Below are 22249 nucleotides of genomic sequence, written 5' to 3' on the forward strand. Positions count from 1 at the left end.
CGTCCTGCCCGCGCCTTCATGTCGCGCCGAGAGCCAGCCCCTGGCGGTGCGGCGGGCGCTCGTCCGGCCCCTGCAGGGCCAGCGGCCTCGAGCCGGTTCTTCCGGCCCAGCGGGCGCCTGCGCGCTGCCGCCTCCCGCTCGGGGGCCGCGCGGGGGGCACCCGCCTCCGCAGCGCCTCCAGCGGCCGCCTTCCCGCCTCAGCGGCCGCAGCACGTGGTGGGTTCTGTTCCGGAGAGGGGGGGGCGGGGCGGGAGCCAGGGGCGGGCGAGGAGGGGCGGGGCGCGGCGCCGGAAGAGGGGCGCGGCGCCGGAAGAGGGGCGGGGCGCGGGCGAGGAGGGGCGGGGCGCGGGCGGGCAGGCAGGGACCGGCCAGCTGCCCTCCGCGCTGAGGCAGTTGGGAGACTGTCGCGTCCCCGGGTGACAGCCCAGGCCCGGGGCTAAGGGCCGGCCGGGGCAGCCCCTCCGGCGTCCTGACGCCCGTGGGGACAGGGCAGGCCCGCGGGAGAGGGTCGGCCTGGCCCCTTCCCGCCGCCGCCTTCCGCGCCCCGGGGCGGGGCTGGAGGAGCAGCCCCACGTCGTCCTCGCGGGCCTGTGGGACCCCGCCGTCGGCGAGCGCACCCGCGGCCGCGTCCCCGCCGCCTCCCGGGCCCTGCGGCGGGGGTGCCCGCGGAGCCCGCCCGCCAGGGCCGCGTTCCGCTCGCAGGAGGGCGAGGGGCGCGGAGCGGCTCGCGGGCGGCTCCGCGTTTTCACGGGGCAGCGTGGCCCGTCGCAGCCTTGCCCCGTCCCTTCCGTTTCTCCGCGGGTGCGTGGCCTTGTCCTGGGCGCCGACGGCGGTCCGCAGGTCGGCGCTCTCCGGGCCCTGCCTCGCGCCCGCCGTCCCGAGGGTACTGGGGGACCTGGGGCTTGACGGGCTTCCCGCCGACCGCGGGTCACCGTCTCGTGGCGTGGTCGGTGGTGACCGTCAAGTGCAGTCACAGCCAGCGCTCGAGGGGCCCGTCTTTACTGCCCAGCCGACTGCCCGGCGCTAGACGGGCACCTCCTGCGCGTCAGGGTGCTTCTCTGGACGAGGGAGCCGAGTGGCTGAGGTGCCACGTCCCACGGGCGCGCTGGCTGCGCGAAGGGGCGGCCTCGCTCCCTGGGGCTCCCCGCGGGCGGGTGCGAGGCGCCCCCCGCCCTGGGACGCTGACAGCCTTCCTCAGGGTCTCTCCAGCCCCGCCCTGGGGCGCTGACAGCCTTCCTCAGGGTCTCTCCAGGCCCCCCCCCACCCTGGGGCACTGACAGCCTTCCTCAGGGTCTCTCCAGCCCCGCCCTGGGGCGCTGACAGCCTTCCTCAGGGTCTCTCCAGGCTCCAAACCGACGGCGGGCAGGAAGGGCGGCAGGGCCCTGCTGTCGGTTAGAAGTGCGTGTAAATTACCTCGCAGCCTCGTGGTTGTGGATTAGCGGTGACACCAAGCCTGACTTCCGGTTGTGGGCTGGCGGTGACGTCACATCTGACTTCCAGTTGTGGCTTAGCAGTGACGTAATGTCTGACTTCCGGTGTGGCTTAGCGGTGACGTCATGGCTGACTTTCGGTTGTGGGCTGGCGGTGACGTCATGTCTGACTTACCCCACACAGGCCGCAAACACCGACGCAAGCGCCAGGAGACCCCCGGAGAGTGACGGGCCTGTTGAAAAGCGAGCAAAGCGAGCCCGGGACGGGGGCGGCCGCGGTGACTCGGCGCCGGGGAGCCCCGGTGAGTCCTGCTTCTCCGCGCTCGCCGCCGCGGCTCTGAAACTGCTGCGTTACCCAGCGCGCGGCGGGCGCTCCCGGCGGAGACAGGCCTCCGCTGCGCCTGCGCACCGGGCCGCCGGCGGCGCTGCTGTGTCGGGGTCGGCGGCGCGGGGAGGAGCTGCGGGTCTGCAGCGTGGCTGTAGCTTCCTCTAGATTATTTTTGTCTTGATTATAAAAGTAAAACATGTTTGTTGTAAAAAAAGCAATACAGAAATGTAGAAGGTGGACAGTGATAGGCCCACAATCCCTCCCTCTCAGTGAGGCCTACTGCTAATTTGGGGGGAGACTATATTCTTTCAGGTCTTTCTATTTATTCACATGTATGTGTATACACATAGGCCCACAAATTAGTTAATAATGTTCTATAAGTTTTATACTGTATATGCTAATTTGCAACTATCTTTTTCCGCTTAACGTTTTGGAGAATTTCCATCTCAGGACATGTAGCTCTCCCCTGTCCTTTTTTATCATGGAGCTACTTTTTCCATATGCAGAAAGGTTTTGGCTAAAGCCACCATTCCTGAGGTCCTAGACCTCTGTAGGTGTTGGATATACAGCTGGTTGAGCAGATTTTTCTGTTTTTTGCCTCAAGAATATGTGATAAGGGAAGACGGAAAACGCTCCTTTCTTCATTACCCTCGTAGCTGAACTGAACTGCCCGCAGCTCGGGAATGAAGCGGCGGCAGAACCTCCGGGGGCGGGGGCGGGGGAGGGGGCGTGAGCCGCTCCCACGCGGGTCTCAGCCCGCCGCTCGCCAGTCCCGGTCCGTAGTCCACAGAGCTCCAGATTGGCCAAGTGAACTCTGAAGCGTATGGAAATAAGGCCATAGACATGGCAGTTGTTGAAACAGGAACTTTAAATACAGTTTACTTAATAAAAATAAATACTGGGAAGAAAAAAAGAGCATCCACCAGCCAGAAGAGTCACTGGCTACTTCACCTAAAGTTTTTTTTTTCCAATTACAGTTGACAGTCACTACTATTTTATGTTAGTTTCACGTGTATAGCATAGTAGTTAGACATTTATGTAATTTACGAAGTGACCCCTGATAAGTTTAGTGCCCACCGGACACCATCAGTAGTTACTACAATATCGTTGGCTATAGCCCCTGTGCTCTGCTTACATCCCCATCACTGCAGGTGTCTAACACGTTAGCTTTAGGTTCTGTCTTTGGCAAGATTTGCCCTCCACCCCCATCCTGGGGAAGGTTTTTTGTATCCTTAGGAAGGACTCCCTTGTATAATATACAAACTTTTTCTTTATCCCTCACCTGAGGATACTACTTCATTGCTTTTCAGAGAGAGCGGAAGGGGGAGAGAGAGACATCAGTGTGAGAGAGACATATCAATCGGTTGCCTCCCGCAGGCACTGGGGCCAGGGATCAAGCTTGCAACTGAGGTACGTGCCCTTGGCCAGAATTGAACCCAGAACCCTTCAGTCCGCCGGCTGATGCTCTAACCACTGAGCCAAACCTGCCAGGGCACAAACTTAACTTTTGAAAAGTGATTCAGTTATATATTTTCAAAGGGAGAGAGTAATAGTAAATAGGATGAATATATACAATTGAAGAGATTCAAAGAGACATTTTTCTAGCTATGAGATTAACAGGAGATAAGATAAAGTATCCATCTGAAAAGAGGTTTTTAAACTTTTAGAAATGAAGAAGACATACCACTTACCTCAGTGTTTTTGCTTTAGGGAAGGCAGGAGACGATAAACGCAGTCCCAGTTTCCTGATGTATAATATTAGCTACTTAATAGCATTGCTCCAGCCCTGGCCGCTGTGGCTCGGTCGGAGTGTCAGTCCCTTCAGGAAGCATATCTGGGCTGCAGGTTTGATCCCCAGTGAGGGCTGTGGGGGTGCGTACGGGAGGCAACTGATCCATGTTTCTCTCCCTTCCTCTTTAATCAGTAAAACATCCTCAGGTGAGGATTAAAAAAAAAAAGGCCCTGGCCAGTGTGCTCAGCGGTTACAGTGTCAGCCCTCACACCGAAGGGTCTTAGGTTCGATTTCCAGTCACGGGCTCGTGCCTGGATTGCAGGTTCCCTCCCTGGCCCTGGTCGGGGCTGTGCGAGAGGCAACCAGGTGCTGTGTCTCTCATACCAGTGTTCCCCCCCTCTCCCTCCCCGCTTTTTCCACTCTCTAAAAATCAGTGGAGGGGGAAATACCCTCAGGTGAGGATTAACAACAACAAAAATAATGTTGCTCTAAAGGGTAAAATAATGTTTTCTGGCACATAGCAGATAACTGGTAAGTGGTCACTTCTTTTATGGATTGATTGCTTATGAATAACTTCTAGTTAGCAGACTGATAAATGCTGTAGAGAGCTATGACCTTGTTACAGGAACACAGAGAAAGAAAAGATTGTTTTTAAGCTGGGGAATTAGCAGAGCGTTTCATGGGAAAGGTAGCTTTGAGATGGCTCTTGATGAATGAGTGCAGGTTTGACATGTGGAAATTGGGGGCTAGGCCATACCACAGAGAGAGACTAGCATGAGCAAAGCTTGGAGGCAGGAGAGCAGCTGTGCCTGGAGTGGTTTCCTTGGTGCACTCTTGGCGTCAGCGTCTCTAGGTCTTTCACATGGAGCTGGTCAGATTTTCCAGTCAAGAGTCTCCCCAGCTTCTGCCTTAGGGGACAGCCCTGTTCTGAGAAGAGGCTCTTAGAAGAGGCTGCGTTTCTCAGCACACAGCAAGACTATTTCCGTTTGTATTCTTTTGGCTTAGGCACAGTAGTGTGCCTGTTTTACCTTTTCCAGAGAAGTCTCCAATTCTCTGCTGATGTGGCGGATGGACAGCTGCCCTTGAGTTAGGACGTGGGGTCTAGGGATCAAATTACTTTGAGCCAATCCTCGTTATTTTATAACCTCCCTTTATTCCATTTTCAGAGCTACAGGTGTCCTAATTCCTGAGCCTTTTAAGTATTTTGTGTTGTGAGTAGAGGACTGGTTCTTGGTTTTCTCCACTGCTGATTTAGGATTTAGGCTTCCGGTATGCTAAGTTGGTTGTTGCTCATTCATTTTTTTCTTCTAGCTTCAGGTATTTCACTTGCAATACTCTCCTCTTCTTTTCTTTCTGTACATATGGGCTTAAAGCTTTAAAAAAAAAAAAAGGAAGAAAGAAAGTAAAACCCTATAGTTTCTAATGGGCTTTTAGGACCAAGTAAAATAAGAAAGTAGATGTATATTTTAAGTGTGCTATGCTTATTTTGAACCCAAGTTACTTTATTTTCCTATTATGTTATAACTAGAGCCATTGCTTTAGTACAAAACTCCCTCTTTAAAAAGCCAGTGCTGGTTGGGGGAGGGGTGGGGAGAGATTAATCAAAGAACTTATATGCCACGGACAATAGTGAGAAGGCCTTGGGGGGGGGGGGGTTCGGGGTGAAGGGGATCAATGAGGGGGGAAGGGGGACATTTGTAATACTTTGAACAATAAAGATAAATTTTTTAAAAATCCAATGCCGGCTATGAATTGACATAATGAGACAAAATACTATTGTTATATTTTCTTCTGATTTACTAACTAAGAGTCAAGGAAATGTCTGAGGACCAGGATTGTTTTAAAGTCTCTGGAAAAATTGAAAGAATTCTGCCGCGATTCTACCCTTCCTCAAAATCAAGTCCAGAGAGAGCCTCTTCAGGAGAGATTTGCAGTTCTGCCAAAATGTACTGATTTCGACGATATCAGTCTTCTGCGTGCAAAGAATGCAGTTTCTTCCCAAGAGTCCAGATCTCAAACTAGTCAGAAGGTGTGTAACAGAGTGACAAATACCCAACTCCCCAGAATGGTAGGTTCTAAAGTGCCTTGAGGTTCTTTGGGTCCACTCGGGGCATGGTTCCCAAACTTGGCTGATCATCTAAATTAGTTCAGGGAACTTTTACCTTTTATTTTATTTTATGTTATTTTATTTTATTATTTTATTTTATATTTTATTTTATTATTTTATTATTTTATTTTATTTTATCTTTTTATTTTACTTTATTAAGTCCCTGGAGATTCTGATTTACTGTGTATTAAGAAGGGATGAATTGGTTGTATTAAAACAAAACAAAGCAAAAGCTTCAGGTGATTCTGATGTATGGGGCGTGGATAAGGAGCCATTCACTGACTTGGGGGATTCTTTGCTGATAGGACAAGCTCAGTTTCTTAAAGTCCTCTTTATGGCCTCCATGGTCAACTGGGATGGTCACAGTGGGCCACTTATATAGATGTTCTGAGGTTTTCAGTTGAAAGCTTGGCTGACATAAAGTAAATTCAAAGGTAAACCAACTGAATATGGGTCCTTCTACTGTTTTATAATTTATTGATGTTTTTCACCATTGCAAACTCAGGGAATTTAACTCTTGCTCCATCATTGAAATCTACAATTCATAATAGTGGTTTTCAGCCCAGCTTTAAATTAGAATCTCTGGAACACTTAAAATACTGATAGCAAAACTTTTCCTTAGAATTATATAACTGGTTTTTAACTCTTTTTCGATAAGAACTGGACGTGGACTTTGTTTAAGAACTCTCACTTTAATGTGCAGCCTGATTGAGAACCACTGAATTAGAGAAGTAGTCTTTACTTTTTTTTTCTTTTTTTTTTTGAGTGATTTAAATCTAATGAAAGCTATAGATTCTTTTCTCAGAAAAATACCAAGCTAAAATCCATTGGCTTATCTTAGGTCATCACGGGAAAAGGGTGTTTTTGTTCTTTAGTACCTAAAAGCAGTTAGCCAGAATCTCATAAAATACAGAGGTTGAGCATCAACCCATGAACCAGGAGGTCACTGGATCAGTTCCCTATCAGGGCACATGCCTGGGTTTTGGGCTCAATCCCCAGTAGGGGGCGTGCAGGAGGCAGCCCTTCAATGTTTCTCATGGATGTTTCTATCTCTGTTTCTCTCTACCCCCCTCCCTCCTCTCTCTCTAGAAAAATCATTAAAGTATTAAAACATTTTATCTACTAAAGTTCACAATTTATTAATTGGGGAATTTACTGTAGGACCTCACAAGAGCCTGTTTACTATAGCTTTATGAATAGAATGACCAACTTGGCATCTCTGATTCATAGAAAATTAGAAGTAACCAGTTAGAAGGGACACCTAGAAGTAGTATATGGATATTATTACAAGTGATAGCTGAGTATTTAATGGCATGGAAGGACACAGACAAATGGAAAAAAGCTACTGAATAAACTTGAATGCCCAGTGGTATGGGACTGTTAGTGTGGGCTCAACAACCCCATAAGCCTTGATAGGTCCTAAAATTCCCATTTTATTAACCTGATCAGCCTGAGTTGTCAGGACAAGTTAAACTGAGTTCAGAATGCCGTCTCTGGGAACGTGAAAGACTACAACGTATCTGAGGAGTATTTTGCTCCAAGTGCTGAAAAAATGTTGCTTACTGCTCAAGTATACAGATTGACCTGTGTATGTGAACCTTTTTCCTGGATGCCTCCTCTCACTCAACATATGAGTAAGGACTTTATAGTAAGGAGTTTTTCCCCCTAGGAAATACATATATATAAATTTCAAACCTACCAAAAAAATTGCCTTAATATACTGTGTTCCCCTCAGATTCACCAGTTAGGTTTGTGTCAAATTTGCAGTCTCACTCTGGGAACTAATGTTATGGTTAGTACTTTTTAAACTCTCAAAATCTCTTGGTTGCCAGGACAAGACACTTTCTGATCTCAGTCATTTTGGATCACCACATGGGAGTTGTGAAAACTTACAGAAAATCTCTGATTCTAAACCACCTAACAAAAGAACCAAAAGCATCTACACGCCATTAGAATTACAGTACATAGAAATGAAGCAGCAGCAGAAAGATGCAATTCTGTGTGTGGAATGTGGATATAAGTATAGATTCTTTGGGGAAGATGCAGAGGTAAGTTGTTCTTTCAAACACCGTTTCATATTTTTCTTGTCCAGCCTTAAATATTTTCCAGTTTTTTTCATTTTTGTTTTTTTTAAATATATTTTTATTGATTTCAGAGAGAGGAAAGGAGAGGGAGAAAGAGAGAGAGAAACATCAATGATGAGACTCACTGATCAGCTGCCTCCTGCACGCCCCCAACTGAGGATCGAGCCTGCACCCCGTGCATGTGCCCTGACCGGGAATCGAACCGCAATCTCCTGGATCCTAGGTCGATGCTCAACCACTGAGCCACACCCGGTTGGGCCAGTTTTTTTGTTTCATTTTTTGACCTTATGAAGAAGTTTATGTAATCAATTACCCTTTAAAACTGCTGTCCTGTAGCACTAGCCGATTTCACTCAGTAGCTAGAGCCTCAGCCCTCGGACTGAAGGGTCTTGGGTTCGATTCTGGTCAAGGGCACGTACCTTGGTTGCAGGCTCGATCCCAGGCCCCTGTCGGGGCACGTGAGGGAGGCAACCAATCAGTGTGTCTCTCTGACATCGATGTGTTCTTTTTCTCTCTCTCCCACTCTCTCTGAAAAGCAATGAAAAAATATCCTCGGGTGAGGATTTAAAAAAAATGAAAAGCTTTCATTTAAAGTAAAAACTAGAACACAAACGTGTTGAGTGCTAGACTGGTGGGGAAGGAGATGAGGGTTCCTGTTGGAATGTTGGTGCTCCTCCATGGTGTTCATTTAATACCTTTCATCCATCAAAAGCTGGACGAATCAATTAGTAAGTGAACCATAATCATGTGTTTCCTAATGAAAACTCCAGCAAGGAAAAATTTTTGAGATGTAAGTTCCTCTGTTTATCCTTAATTTATGAATTTTCACAGCCAGTAGCATTGTTAAGTCTCAATAGAAGAGCCCATTAACTCTACCAGCCACCAATAATGTTTGAAGTCTTACAGGTCTCTCTATATTAGTCACATTGCTCTCTTGGTCTAAGTTGGGTTTGTATTTAATTTGGGGTATTTGACGTAGGCCTAAGTTAAGAAGGTTAGAAGTGAACTTGAGAGTATTTAAGGGCAGGCTTAAGGAAATGCTTTGTTGGAGTCCTGGGTGGTTTTGATGATTCCATAGTTTTCAGGCCTGGTTGGGTTGCACACCATCAGAGTGATGAGGTGGCACTTCTGCCTCATGGATGGGGAGTGAAGACTTGGCCAACTTTTTTCTTCCAGTTTCCTAAATCCTGTTGTGGCAGGAAAGTGGTATTGCCTAGTTCAGATGCCATTGGGCTGTGTTCTGTGTTAAAAGTCAGATTTGAGACAGCACGTTTGCTGCAGACGGGAACACGTATGTAGTTAGTACCCGATAAGTGAAGGGGTGAAAGGAAATACTGTTCTCTCCCCTTCTCTCTAGGTCAAATGATAGATTGAGCCTTGACCACAGTAAAGGCTTATGTTTTCCTGCCCTGCCCTGCCCTGCCCTGCCCGGATGAACTAATACAGTTCAGAAATGGATAGGGCAGGGGAGTAAGAATGTTGGAATGAGAGCTCTGTGGCTCTGGTGGGCAGCCTCCGAGCCGTGGTCCTGTCTAGAAGGCAGGGTGCCAGGTGGTACTGCCCGGCTCTGCATTTCTATCACTCGTGCATCACAATTGGCTAACCTCACCGAGGGTTCTCTTCTCACTTCCTCAAAGATGCCCTCTGTCCAAGTAGGTTTATAATTTATGTACACATACCCTTAGTATCTCCTAATTTTCAGTTATTTGCATGTGCTATGGTATCAAATTCTTATTCCATTACAGTTTCTTATTCTAGTCCCATTACAGAGAAAGCTCAGCACTTTAAAGTTTTGATGGAGCTAAGGACGTAGAAAAGGACCTGTCATTTACTTCCGAGTCATTTGTAGATACAGATGCTGACCCAGAGCTTAGGCCATGGGAACTGCCAAAAATACCAGGTGAAACTGTAGGCTCCTGCATAGGGAATGACTTCTAAACTTTTTATTGATGTACCACAGAGAAGGGCACAAGTCCTGCAGGTTTATCTCAATGGATTTTTAACAAACTGAACAAATCACACAGGGGATCTTGAAATAGAAATTTATTGATATTCTCTATTTCAATTTTTTAGATTGCAGCCCGGGAGCTCAATATTTATTGCCACTTAGATCACAGCTTCATGACAGCGAGCATACCGGCTCACAGACTGTTTGTGCACGTGCGCCGCCTTGTGGCAAAGGGATATAAGGTCAGCTTTGGCTTCAACTTGTGGGAAAAGGGGTCCGATTCTCTTCCAGAGAGAAAACATGTTTTGTAAGGTGGTAGCTCTAATTGGTTTAGAATTTGGCATTTTGGGGAAATGAAAGTATGTCATAATTATTAGCATTATATCTTCATGAGCTTTAACATATTAGATATTTAGGCTAAATTTTTAAAAAACTGGTGTTTTAGTTAACCTTTTAAAATCTCAAAACATGTTTTAAAATTTTTTATCATGTTTGATATTTAATATTTCTTATTTCTGTTGAAGGTAGGAGTTGTGAAGCAGACTGAAACAGCAGCGCTGAAGGCCATTGGGGACAACAAAAGTTCACTATTTGCCCGGAAATTGACTGCTCTTTATACAAAATCTACACTTATTGGAGAAGATATCCTTTTTGAATGGGAAATTTTCTCTTAAATTTTAGAAATCTTTGTTTTAAGTAGCACTTTAAAAAAACACTGTTCTCTGGATGGGTATCTTTTTGATGATGAGGCGGTGTCATTCCTCTAGCTTTCCGTCAGTGTGCTCCTGGAGAGCTGTGGGTTGGTAATGGCTGGAAACACACATTGTTTTTTTCTAATGCCATAGTGAAGGAGAGTGCATCATACTTTAAGAGCAAGAAAAAGGACAGCCTGATAAAAGATGACTGCAGGTTAGCAACTAACTTGCAGTCACAACTTTCCTATGCCAGGATGGGCAGTGGTTAGGCACTTAGGCTTATAAGCTCCTTCAGATCTTCCTAAACAGGACCTAAAAATAACTTCCTAACTTCAAAATGAGAAAAGAAAACCACGAAGTCAACACACAGTGAACTGCTCATGGAATATAGTCCATCTTCTTTAATTGTTAGCTTCATGAAAATTGTATTATTTTTGAGAGTGGATTATAGGTGAAGCTTTCTCACTTTTTAAGAATCCTTAGTGTGCACAATGATTGCCCCAAAATTTATGGCCATTCATAAATTCAGTGAGTTATTTAAAGCAAGAGGACTTTAATAGAAAAGTCATAAAATTCTGTCAATTTTTTAAAAACAAATAATTATGTATAAAATGAAATAAGGATATATTTTCAAATGTATATGAGATGGAGTCAGATCTCGGGATGAAAGGATATAAGGGTGAAGTCTTAAGTGATACTGCATGAAAGTAAAATTTCTGTTTCAGGTTATTACAAACCTGCATATTTAGAGACCTGCTCAGATTCTGTCCAAATGGTGAAGACTTTTGTTTTATTAATATCATGAATAGGGAATGGCTATCACTCAAGATGAGCCCCAAGCCATGAACAGTTCTGTGTACTCCATGCTGATGAGGCTGTAAGACTGTGGTAATTTTATTGTTTCTTTTGCCTGAACTTGAGTCTCTTAACGGAATCCTAAAACAGTTCTCCTCTCTGCTTCTCTTCTGCTACTGCGATAGCTCCTCTGCTGATGCCCAGATTGGATGTTCCCAGACTGACCTTGTCTAAAATCAGCATTTATCCCTGAGAATTTAATTAATGGACTCAACACATATTCACACACATATACACACACATGCACATAGACACGTATGAATGTATGTTTCTGTTTCCTTTTTTGTTTTTTTTGCGCGTTTTTCTATAGTTTTTTTAAAAATACATTTTCATTAATTTCAGAGAGAGGAAGGGAGAGGGACAAATAGGAACATCGATGATGAGAGAGTCATGGATCAGCTGCCTCCTGCACCCCCCCCCCCCACCCCGGATCGAGCCCACAGCCTGGGCATGTACTCCAACCAGGAATCGAACTTCGATCTCCTTGACACTCAGCCCCTGAGCCACGCCAGCTGGGCTGTTTCCTTTTTTGGTTTTCTTTTCTCCTGAGAACTATTATGCACTTTAAAGGAGGAAAGTAATGTATACTATTTTAGTGTATTCACCCTTCGATTTACGAAATTATACATTAGGAGATGGTTAAAGATTCAAGTCTCAGCATCAAATAACATTTGGGTTTCCACAAGGTCTGAGGATCTCTCCTAGGCCCTTTGGAAGTGAGAAGATAATAGTTGTTGGTCCTCATGGAACTATGACCAGAGTGAATCAGAACAGTTAATGCTGTGTGGAAGATTTATGCACAGAGCAAAAATGCCTGGAAAAATGAATCGCTAATTTAAAGGAAAACACAGTTAATATTCATGGGAATGGAGTGTATACTCTTCTTTAATCATTGTTACATGTGAGCCCTTTGGCCCAGCTGGGTGACGCTCTCCATGCCGACGAGACGGTGACTGACGCCTCCAGTGGCTGTCTTCTGTGCATCTGTGAAAACATTAAGGACAAAAAAAAGGGGAACGTTTTTGTTGGAGTTGTGGTGAGTGCCTTGTAGGGGAAGGGTGAGCGACAATGTCGGGTCTGGAAATAGGAGTAATCACGTGGTTTGTGAGGAGGGTGTCTGGTGAAGTGTGCTCTCACGTAATCGTACTTAAAAACACACATTTCCTCATAATTTCTGTATTAGATCACTAGTTTCAGTTTTCTCATATGGCTCCTTGGCGCTCTGCCAGGAGAGGTCAAGGTAGTTTCTGTTCCTGTGCTCTAGTTGTTTAGGGTTGCAGACAGACATGGTGATAGGCGTGGGTGTGAACAAATACAGATAGCAAGACAAAACACCAAACCAGCACATGCATGGATAGCAAAGGGTTTTACAGACTTCCTAGAGGTTTGAAATGGAATACAGATGATTGTGGGATTGTTGTATGTAGAGTTGGAGGAAAGGATAGGTAAGGGAGGGGAAATGTAGTCGGCCAATACAAAACTTCATATTTAATTAATATTATGAATATTTACAACCAGTCTTCCAAATACATGTAACTTGCGAGTCTTAGTTTTATTGATCTTGCCTTCTGGCAATTTTTGAGTAAATTTGCCCATTTACAGACCTTCCTGGACTCTGCTCAGAATCTTAGACTTTTTAGGGCCCTTCAGAACTGTTAGGCTCCCATGTCTGTTGCAGATGTTACAATATAGACCATTTCTCTGATTTAAAAAAGCAAAGGGGTATTTGTTTGGCTGATAAATTTGTTACTTGAACTTCTATAAATGGCCTTTATAAATGGTTTGTAGAGTGGGAGATAAACTTACATATGTTACTAATGTACCTTAGTCCAGCCATCTCGGCACTAGAGGAAGTCCTTTGGGCTAGAATTAAGGAGGTTGCTTGAACCGAGAAATGAAAGATTTTTAAAAATTATGAAGTGTTCAAGAGGAAAAATGCATAAAAGAGGATACGTAACTACAGTGTAATGTGAGTTACCACTGAGGTCAGGAAATAGAACCACCTGCAGAAGGGCCCTTCCCTCCAGAGGGAACTAATCCAGATTACTATGGGAATAATTTCCTTGCTTCCAGTTTTACTCCTTAAACTTCATACAGATGTAAACATATTGTATGTATTTTGGGGGGTCTTGCTGCTTTTGTTTAGAAAGTACTATTTGTGTACAAGGTTTACTTACATGTGTCACTGGAGTTCTTCCACTGTCAGTTGCTGTGCTGTGTTTCATTTTATGATCTACAGTTTATTCAGTCTTCTGTTGACGTATGTGTGGGTTCTTTCCAGTTTTTGGTTTTACCAAGAACACTGCTATAAACCTTTCTGTACATGTGTCTGAGTTTCTCAGGACTATATACCTAGGGGAAGAATTGCTGAATTGTGGAGTATGGATGTTTTCAGCTTTCCTAGAAAGTGCTAGGCTGTTTCAGAAGCAGCTGCGTCAGTCGACTTCCCATCAGCCACGTATAAGTGTGGGGACTGGTTATTTTCCCTGTTAGCTAATACAGTCTGTAACTAGCCCCATACATTTCTTAAGTATCCGTAGTGGATAAGAGTGTGGCCTGTGGAGTCAGACTACATGAATCTTGGCTCTGCCACTGTATCGCCCTGTGACCTTGGGAAAATCACTTAAGAACTTTTTTCACCTGTTTTAAACCGTGATCTTTTCTAGTTTATCTTTGCTGTTACTGGCTTGGGGTGATAGGGGTGGCTTTCAATTATCATGCTTAGTCCCTGGATGGATTGTCCCCTTGGGGTACATTCAGAGTTTGTTATATTTGATTTTTTTTTGAAAAAGCCTTCGTGTCTGTTTTCTGATTGGGACCTTTTGACGACCCTCTGGGAAGTAGGCTGGTGTCGTCCTGCCTGGAGAGGAGGAAACAGAGGGTTTGGTGACTTGTCACAGCCACTCTCTCAGGTTTGTTAGGTCAAGGAGGACTTGGACTTGGTATTGCTCTAAAATCTCATTTAGCATAGTTTGGATATTAGTGAATCTGACTGATTAAGAGCCTTTACATTTTCATTTGCTTTCAGGGAGTGCAGCCTGCCACGGGAGCGGTTGTGTTTGATAGTTTCCAGGACTCTGGTGCCCGTTCAGAGCTGGAAACTCGGATGCTGTGCCTGCAGCCGGTGGAGCTGCTGCTTCCATCACATTTGTCAGAGCAGACGGAGTCGCTCATCCACAGGGTCACAGCTGCCAGGCAAGTGGGCGTGCACAGAGGCGGGGTTCAGCGCCAGGCCATGCTGCACGCCTGGGCTGCTGTTCCGTCCCCTCAGGGTGTGTACAGCAGGTTGCCGATTGATGTTTCTCTCTCCCATTGCTGTTTCTCTCTCTCTATTCCTTTGTCTCTAAAAAAATTAATGAAAACATATCCTCGGGTGAGAATTAAAAAAAAAGCTTTTAAGAAAAACAGATTTGCCTGTAATGGAGGACTTCATGTAGGACTGTGGAAGTTGGCTTTGTTAAGAGGGGTTAATGATATTAGTTGGTAATTAATCTTCAATTTCTGGAGATAATTTAGAGTTCATTTCTTAGGAAGTTTATATAATATTGAAAATGCGTTATCTAAGCTGTAAGTTTCAATTTGTGGCTGTGTCCATGACTCTTATTTATGAGATCTAAGGTCATACCTCTTCTTTATGAGGCGGTATGCCGGGCACTGGCGGAGAGAGGAAGATGTGGCTGTGGTTGGTGCCGGGCAGACTTTATACCCCAACTGGAGAGACAGATATGTACACAGCTAACTAGATTCACAAAGCACAGTGTGTATTAAGTGACGATTGTGAAGGTGCCTCCTGGAGGAGTGTGGTGGGAGAAGGGACTGCAAAGGGCTGGGGCTCCAGGGAGGAGAGGTCCATATACTGAGGACTTTGGACCGGAGGCTGTGCAGGAGAGCCCGTGAAGAGTTTCCGTTCGCAGGATAACAAATCGGTTAGAAAATCAAACTAACTGAGTAAGTGAAGTTCCGTATGTTTTTTGTTCTTAGAGTTAGGAAGGTGCCTTTTTAATTGGACTTGAACATCTTTCAAAGTAGCTGTTATAATATGTTGTTCTGATGATCATATGAACCTGTGTTTATTTAGGAAAAGTTAGGAGTTACTAAAAAGATAAAAATATGTCAAATACTGCAGCCCAGAGATAGTTACCGTTAAACATTTTAGTGTCTTTTTCCCCTGTATGTATGTCATCTTTTTCTGTTTATGAACTTGGATTTATGTTTTGAATCAGTTTTGTATCCTGTTATTTTTTATTACTTAAAATTTCCCATATATTATTTTCTGTATTATGCGAATTTTCAAACATATACAAAACTAGACAGAATGGTGTAGTGAACCCCCATGAACCTATCAACCAACTTTAACATTTCTCAACTCAGCCAATCTCACTCCTTCCTTCCGTGGATTATTTACTTGAAGCAAATCCTAGAGAACATCACTTGATCTGCCAATATTCAGTGAGTGCTCATGAAAACCAAATGACTACATAACATTCAGTCATATAAATGGATCATAACCTATCCATTCCTATTTTGTTATATTGCATTTTTTTTCTAGTATTTCAAATATTGTTATAATAAATATCCATGCATAGAAATATTTGTGTGTGTTTCCAATGATGTCCTTAAGCTAAATTCCTAAAAGTGGAATTCCTGGGTCAGAGGATATAAATATTTATAAAGTTCTTTTTTTTTTTAAAGATTCTTTTATTGATTTTTAGAGAGAGACAAAGGGACGGGGGAGAGGGAGAGAAACATTGATACGAGAGCACAACATCGATTGGCTGCCTCCTGCACACCCTGTACCAGGGATCGAGCCCGCATCCCAGACGTGTGCCCTCACCAGGAATCAAGCTGGCAACCTTTCAGTGCATATCCAACCTTTCAGACAATATCCAACCTGCTGAGCCACACCAGCCAGGCTAAAGTTCTTGATTGCTTGCTAGAATTGGTAACTTCAAGTAATATTTCCACTATAGTATAGGAGACTTGTTTGAACCCTTGCCAACATTTGGGGTGATAATTTAAATAATCTCTGCCAATCGGATAGATGAAAAATTTCACATCAAGTTTCCTTAATTTGTTTTGTTTTCTTTTAATTTATCTTTATTGTTAAGAGTATTACACGTGTCCCATTTTTCCCCCCATTGACCCCTTCCACGTCGCTCCCACCCCGTCACCAGGCCTTCACCCCATTATTGCCTATGTCCATGGGTTATGCATATATACATGTAACTTCTTTGATTAATCTCTTCCCACCCTCGACCCCCCCTTCCCTCTTCCCTCTGATATATGACTGTCTGTTGTATGCTTCAATGTCTCTGGGTCTATTTTGTTTGTCAGTTTATTTTGTTCAGTAGTCTCTTCTTAAAAAGAACCCTCAACATTTCATGTAGTACTGGCTTGGTGGTGATGAACTCCTTTAGCTTTTTCTTATCTGTGAAGTTCTTTGTCTGACCTTCAGTTCTAAATGACAACTTTGCTTGGTAGAGTCATCTTTGTTGTAGGTGCTTGCTTTTCATCACTTTGAATATTTCTTGCCACTCCCTTCTTTCCTGCAAGGTTTCTGTTGAGAAGTCAGCTGACAGTCACATGGGTGACCTCTTTTAGGTAACTGCTTTTATGTCTTGCTGCTTTTAAGATTCTCTCTTTGTCTTAACCTTTGGCATTTTAATTATGATGTGTCTTGCTGTGGGCCTCTTTGGGTTCCTCTTGTTTGGGACCCTCTATGCTTCCTGGACTTGTAAGTCTATTTCTTTCCCCAGGTAGGGAAAGTTTTCTGTCATTATTTTTCAAATAGGTTTTCAATTTCTTGATCTCTTTCTTCTCCTTCTGGTACCCCGTAATGCGAATGTTGAGCCACATGAAGTTGTCCCAGAGACTCCTTACACTATCTTCATATTTCTGGATTCTTTTTTCTTTTTGCTTTTTTGGTTGCATGTTTTTTGCTTCCTCATGTTTCAAATTTCTGATTTGATTCTCACTGTCCTCTATTCTATTGTTGATTCCCTGTAAATTATTCTTCATTTCAGTTAGTGTAGCTTTCATTTCTGACTGGTACTTTATTCTGTCATTGATGATCTCACCAGTTTCCTTAATAGTGTTATTGAGATCCTTGAACATCCTTTTAACCATTATTTTGAACTCTGTGTCTAGTAGCTTGCTTGGCTCCATTTCCTTCAGTTCTTTTTCTGGATATTTTTTCTGTTCTGTCATTTGTGACATGTTTCTTTGCCTCCACATTTTGGCTGCTTCCTGGTGTTTGTTTCTGTGTATTAGGTAGAGCTGCCATGTCTCCTGAAATTGGTAGAGTGGCTTGGTGTAGTAGGTGTCCTGTAGGGCCCAGTGGATGAGCCTCCCCAGTCACCTGAGCTGGGCCTTCTAGGTGCTCCCCTGTGTGGGCTGTATGCACTGTCCTATTGTAGTTGAGCCTTGGTTGCTATTGGTCCCTGGGAGGAATTGATCCCCAGTACAATCGGCTGCAAGGACCAGCTGCAGATACAGCTGAAGAGCTGGTTTGCTGGAGACACCCCTATGGAGCAGGATTTACTTCAGTGGAGCTTTGCTGTTCATCGAGTACACCCTTTGAGTGTGTCACTCATAGATGTGGTAGGATTGTAATCCAGCATGGTTGAAGCTGACCACCAGGTGTGTTGTCTCTGGGGCCTCCCGGGAGGTGCAAAGTCAGGCTCTGCCTATGCTCTGCCCAGGGCCACCCAGCATGAGCTACACAGCACTCTGTAGATGGCTGCTCCTTGTGCTGGGCTTTGAGGTGTCCAGGAGAGGCCAAAGTATGAACCAGTGCAGTCTGCCGCTAGTGCCTGGCCTGAGGCCACTTATCGAGAGGTATGGGGCACACTGAGGTGAGCTGCTGCTTGTTTGAGAGATTTTAGGAAAGTCCTAAGTATACAGCTTAAGAGGCCACTTGCACAGAAAAGTTCCTGGAAATGGCTTGGATGAGCTTGTAGGTAGGGAGGGGCAGGGCCAAAGGTGTGAATCAGGTGCTGGTGATTCAAATATGGCACCTGCCTGCCGGCTGTGTGGGGGGAGGACTCTCCAAAGAAGCGATGGCCTCTGCCAGCTCTTCTGCCTGGGAGAATGCTACCCCTCCACCTCTCGCCCCAATCTCAGGCAAGTTAGTTCCTCCCCAAATGTCCCAGGTTCCCTTCAAGCTGCTGCTGGACACTGGAGCTCAGAGGGAGCACGTCTGAGTGAGGCCGAGCACGGGCCCTTTAAGAGGAAAGCCTGGGGTTCCCGCAGCCTCTGCAACCATCAGCGACAGTCCTCGCTGGTTTTCACAGCCTGAAGTTGTGGGGACCTTTCTTCCCCGTCCTGGATCCCTGGGCTGGGGGCCTGTTGTGGGGCTGGGACCCCTGCTCCTCCAGGAAACCCCCACCACTGAGATGTCCGTCCTGGGTTTAAATCTCCGCAATGGGGGTGGTCCCTTGGCTGCGTGTCCGAGATTCAGCCCTGATCCGCTGGCATCTCTGCCCCTCCTACTCGTCTCGATGCTTCTTTAGTTCCCTGGTTGTAGGGCTTCTGTTCAGCTAGGTTTCAGGAGGTTCTGAGTGATTGTGGTTCTGTATTTGAGTTGTAATTTTGATGTGGTTGTGGGAGGCGGCGGGTACAGCTCTTACCTACCCCGCCATCTTGATATATCATGTCGTTCTTAATTCCCTTCATAGTTTCCATATCTTTTTCATGCTGTTGAGCATCCTTAGATCAATAGTCAGAACTCTATCTGATAGATTGCTTATCTTCATTTCATTTAGCTCTTCTTCTGGAGACTTCTCTTGTTCTTTCATTTGGGGCTTGTTTTTTTTCTCTCCCCATTTTGGCTGCCTGTTTGGATTTGTTATTGTGTATTAGGTAGATCTGCTAGGACTCCCAGTCTTTTGTATGGTCTCTGGTGCAGGCCAGTGTAAGATGCTGTTTGTGTCTGGCCTTGAGAACCCTGCTTGACGTTTTCCATACTCCACAGCCTGTGGTTCCCTCTGCTGGGGCTGGGTGTGTTTCCATAAATTATGTTTTAGAATTTACGTTGTGTTAGGATGATGTAATATATACATATATGCATTTAAACTGTGATTATCTCAAAGCATGTAAATCTGGAGTGTAGTTTATGAAGTTAAATATTTTTCTTCAAATGAGATACATCAAAATCTTACTCCCCAAAATGTGTTTGGAATACTTATTTGCACAGGAATTTGTTAGTCTAATTGTTCAGATTTCTTTTTAATAGAAAATTTTCAGCTATAAATTATATGGCAAATACCAGAAGCTTTATTTTTCATTACATTAAGTATGATTTACATGCAATAAAGTTTATGCATTTTCTGTGGATGAGTCAATTAATTTTGACAAATATATACATCAATGTAGCCATCTCCAGCAATTAAGAAGAGCATTTCTATTTTCCGAGAAAGCCCCTGTGCCTCTTTACAGTCATTTTAGCCCCACCTCCACCTCCTACTCCAAGCAAATACTGATCTGATTTCTCACTATAGGATGTTTTAGATTCTTAGAATTTCATATATATGGAATCATTACAGTATGTGCTCTTTGGTGTCCAGATCCTTTCAGCATAGGTCCCATGAAGTTCACCTATATTATTAAGTATGTCAGTAATTCATTCCTTTCTGTTATTCAGGAGAATTGAATTGTATGAATATACCAGAATTTGTTCATCCACTCACTTGCTGAACATTTGGGTGTTTGGATTTTTCAGTAAAACCTGTAAAACATATGTGTAACTAGGCTTTTTATGGACATATCTTTTTATTATGGGTAAATTGGAGTGGATTTCTGGGCTGTGTGGGTAAGTATATGTTTAACTGTGTAAGAATGGGCCAAACTAAGTTTTTAAAAGCAGTGCCTCAATTATACACCCTACCAGCAGGATAAGAGAGTTGTAGTTGTTCCACATCTTTGCTACCTCTTGATATTGCCAGCCTTTTAAATTTTAGCCATTATGATGGGTGTGAAGTGGCATCTTGTTTTGGTTTTAGCTTGCTTTTTCTGATAACCAGTGATGTTTCATGTGCTTATTGGTTATTCCTATATCTTCCTTTGCCTATTTAAAAAATTGAGTTGCTTATGATAATTGAGCTGCAAGAACTCTTTCTAGATTCTGAATAAAAACCTACTATCAGATACATGTATTGTGAATATTTTCTTCCACTCTGTGGCTTGACTTTTAAATTCTTGATGACCTTGGAAGGATAGAAGGTTTTAATTTTGATAGAAGTCCAATTTATCAGTTAATTCTTTTATAGTTAGAGCTTTTTGTGTCCTAAGAAATCTTTGCCTACTTCAGGGTCATGAAGATTTTCTCTTATGTTTTTTTCTAGAAGTTTAATTGTTTTAGCTTTTACTTTTAACTCTGTTCAATATTTTTATTTAATTTTGGCCACAGTATGTGAGTAAGGGTTGAAGTTCCTTTTTCTCCTTAGTATGTAGTGTTGGACTTTCTATGTCTTTTGTTTTCTCATCTTTGAAGACAGCTATTTAAGTGACCTTTGAGTAACTCCTTTAGTTTCAACTTTTGAAAGGAAAATGCCTTGTGTCTATTTAAAATCATTTCAAGCATCAGAAGTAGGTGAGGTGGGATTTTGTGGAGGAGCTGTGGTTTCTAATATCACACATTAGCTTTTCCCCACCTTCATCCCCTGTTACCCTGGAGTGAAAAGGGTGGTGTTAGAGACATACCTTGGTAGCTGCTGAGAGTAGTCATTATTGTTGACATGTGGTTTATTTGTGCTCATCCTGCCCAGTGACTTTTATCCTAAAGCTCTCTCCCCCTTTTCCCTTCTCCTTTGAGCACAACAGTAGCAGTAATAATAACAGCAATAACTAACACTGTGTATTAGGCACTATTCTGAGGGCTTCATATTTATTGACTGCTTTAATGTTCACAAACACCCTGTGAAGGATCTACTATTCTTTTGATACAGATTTTATAGATGAGGAAACTGGGGCAGAGAGATGTTGAGCCCAGGATTATACAGCTAGTAAGTGGCAGAACTGGGATTCAACCCAGACTTCCTGGCTCTGAAGTGTATGCTCTTAACCACTACGTCGTATGGCCTCTAGGAATAACACAGGAGAGCAGCCATTCCTTCCTTCACTCCTGCTTCTGGATTTCAAAAGGAGTAATATTTTATAGCATAGTTGACATTTTGGCTAATATCTTATGAAATTTTCATTCCTTTATAATGCATATTACAGTTTGTGTTTCTATCTCTGGCAGTAAAGTTTCTGACACAAAGCCTGTGTGCCAAAAACAAAGTCACTCTCTTTCTTAAGGTCTTACTTTGCAAACTGCAGTCCCATGTGTCCAATAGAAAGCTCAGGCCATCCTAGCCTGTGGTCATCCTTCTGGGAAAGCATCGGAGAGGAGGTGAGCCTGGCCCACTTGTTAAATAAGAATGTACACACTGGGCTGGGGTGTGGTATGTGCAGATGGGTGGTAGAGAGAGACCCAGGACTGGGATGGGCTGAGACATTAAGAAAGGATGGAGATTTTAAAATATCCTTACAAGGGAATTCATCCTTAGAGAAGATTCCCGGGGTCAGGGAAGAAGAGCAGGGAGGTCAGGACTACAGGCAGACCAACGGCCTCGTTAGGCCCTAGGGCTCTGCGCCTCCCATTCCCCCTTCTCCTTCTCTTTTCCTTTTGGGCTCCCAGGTCTGAGCGCTTGCAGCACTCCTGGCCTCATTGCAGATTCAAGTACTTTTCTGTCAGGTTTGCAGGACAGATCAGAAAGTTTCTGACAGAGCTTTACCTCACAAGGGTGGCAACCACTGTAGGAAAAAGTAAACCCTAAAGTTTAGAAAAGGCTAGAGAAGGGTTTACCAACACATGAATTTACCTAGTACAGAATTTTTATATCCAGATATTATCCCCCATCTCTTGTTTTTTGAACAGCACAACCATTGTGCAAGCTTGATTACTTCCTGAGCCTTAGGCCTCTGTTGAGGCCCGTGGAGCTCACACAGTGAGGGAGGAAATCCTCAGCTTCCCCCTCGCTCCCCAGCGGGCCTGTCCTCCAGGCATGGTCCTGCTGTTTCTTTACCTCA

The 22249-nt window shown here is 44.4% G+C and overlaps 1 protein-coding gene across 1 annotated transcript in view; it reads left to right on the forward strand.

Moving 5' to 3' along the window:
- The first annotated feature begins 18 nt into the window (after positions 1-18).
- The window catches only part of LOC107543706 (DNA mismatch repair protein Msh3-like), a 152485-nt gene continuing 130254 nt past the window's right edge, over positions 19-22249 (forward strand). Inside the window, exons 1-8 of the mRNA XM_087827169.1 lie at positions 19-216; positions 1615-1732; positions 5299-5519; positions 7430-7645; positions 9755-9871; positions 10154-10271; positions 12079-12215; positions 14208-14374. Coding sequence (XP_087683295.1) covers positions 19-216; positions 1615-1732; positions 5299-5519; positions 7430-7645; positions 9755-9871; positions 10154-10271; positions 12079-12215; positions 14208-14374 — 1292 coding nt within the window. The remainder of the gene's footprint in view (positions 217-1614; positions 1733-5298; positions 5520-7429; positions 7646-9754; positions 9872-10153; positions 10272-12078; positions 12216-14207; positions 14375-22249) is intronic.

Source organism: Miniopterus natalensis, chromosome 18 (genome assembly GCF_054644295.1).
Source record: "Miniopterus natalensis isolate mMinNat1 chromosome 18, mMinNat1.hap1, whole genome shotgun sequence".
Taxonomy (NCBI): Eukaryota; Metazoa; Chordata; class Mammalia; order Chiroptera; family Miniopteridae; genus Miniopterus; species Miniopterus natalensis.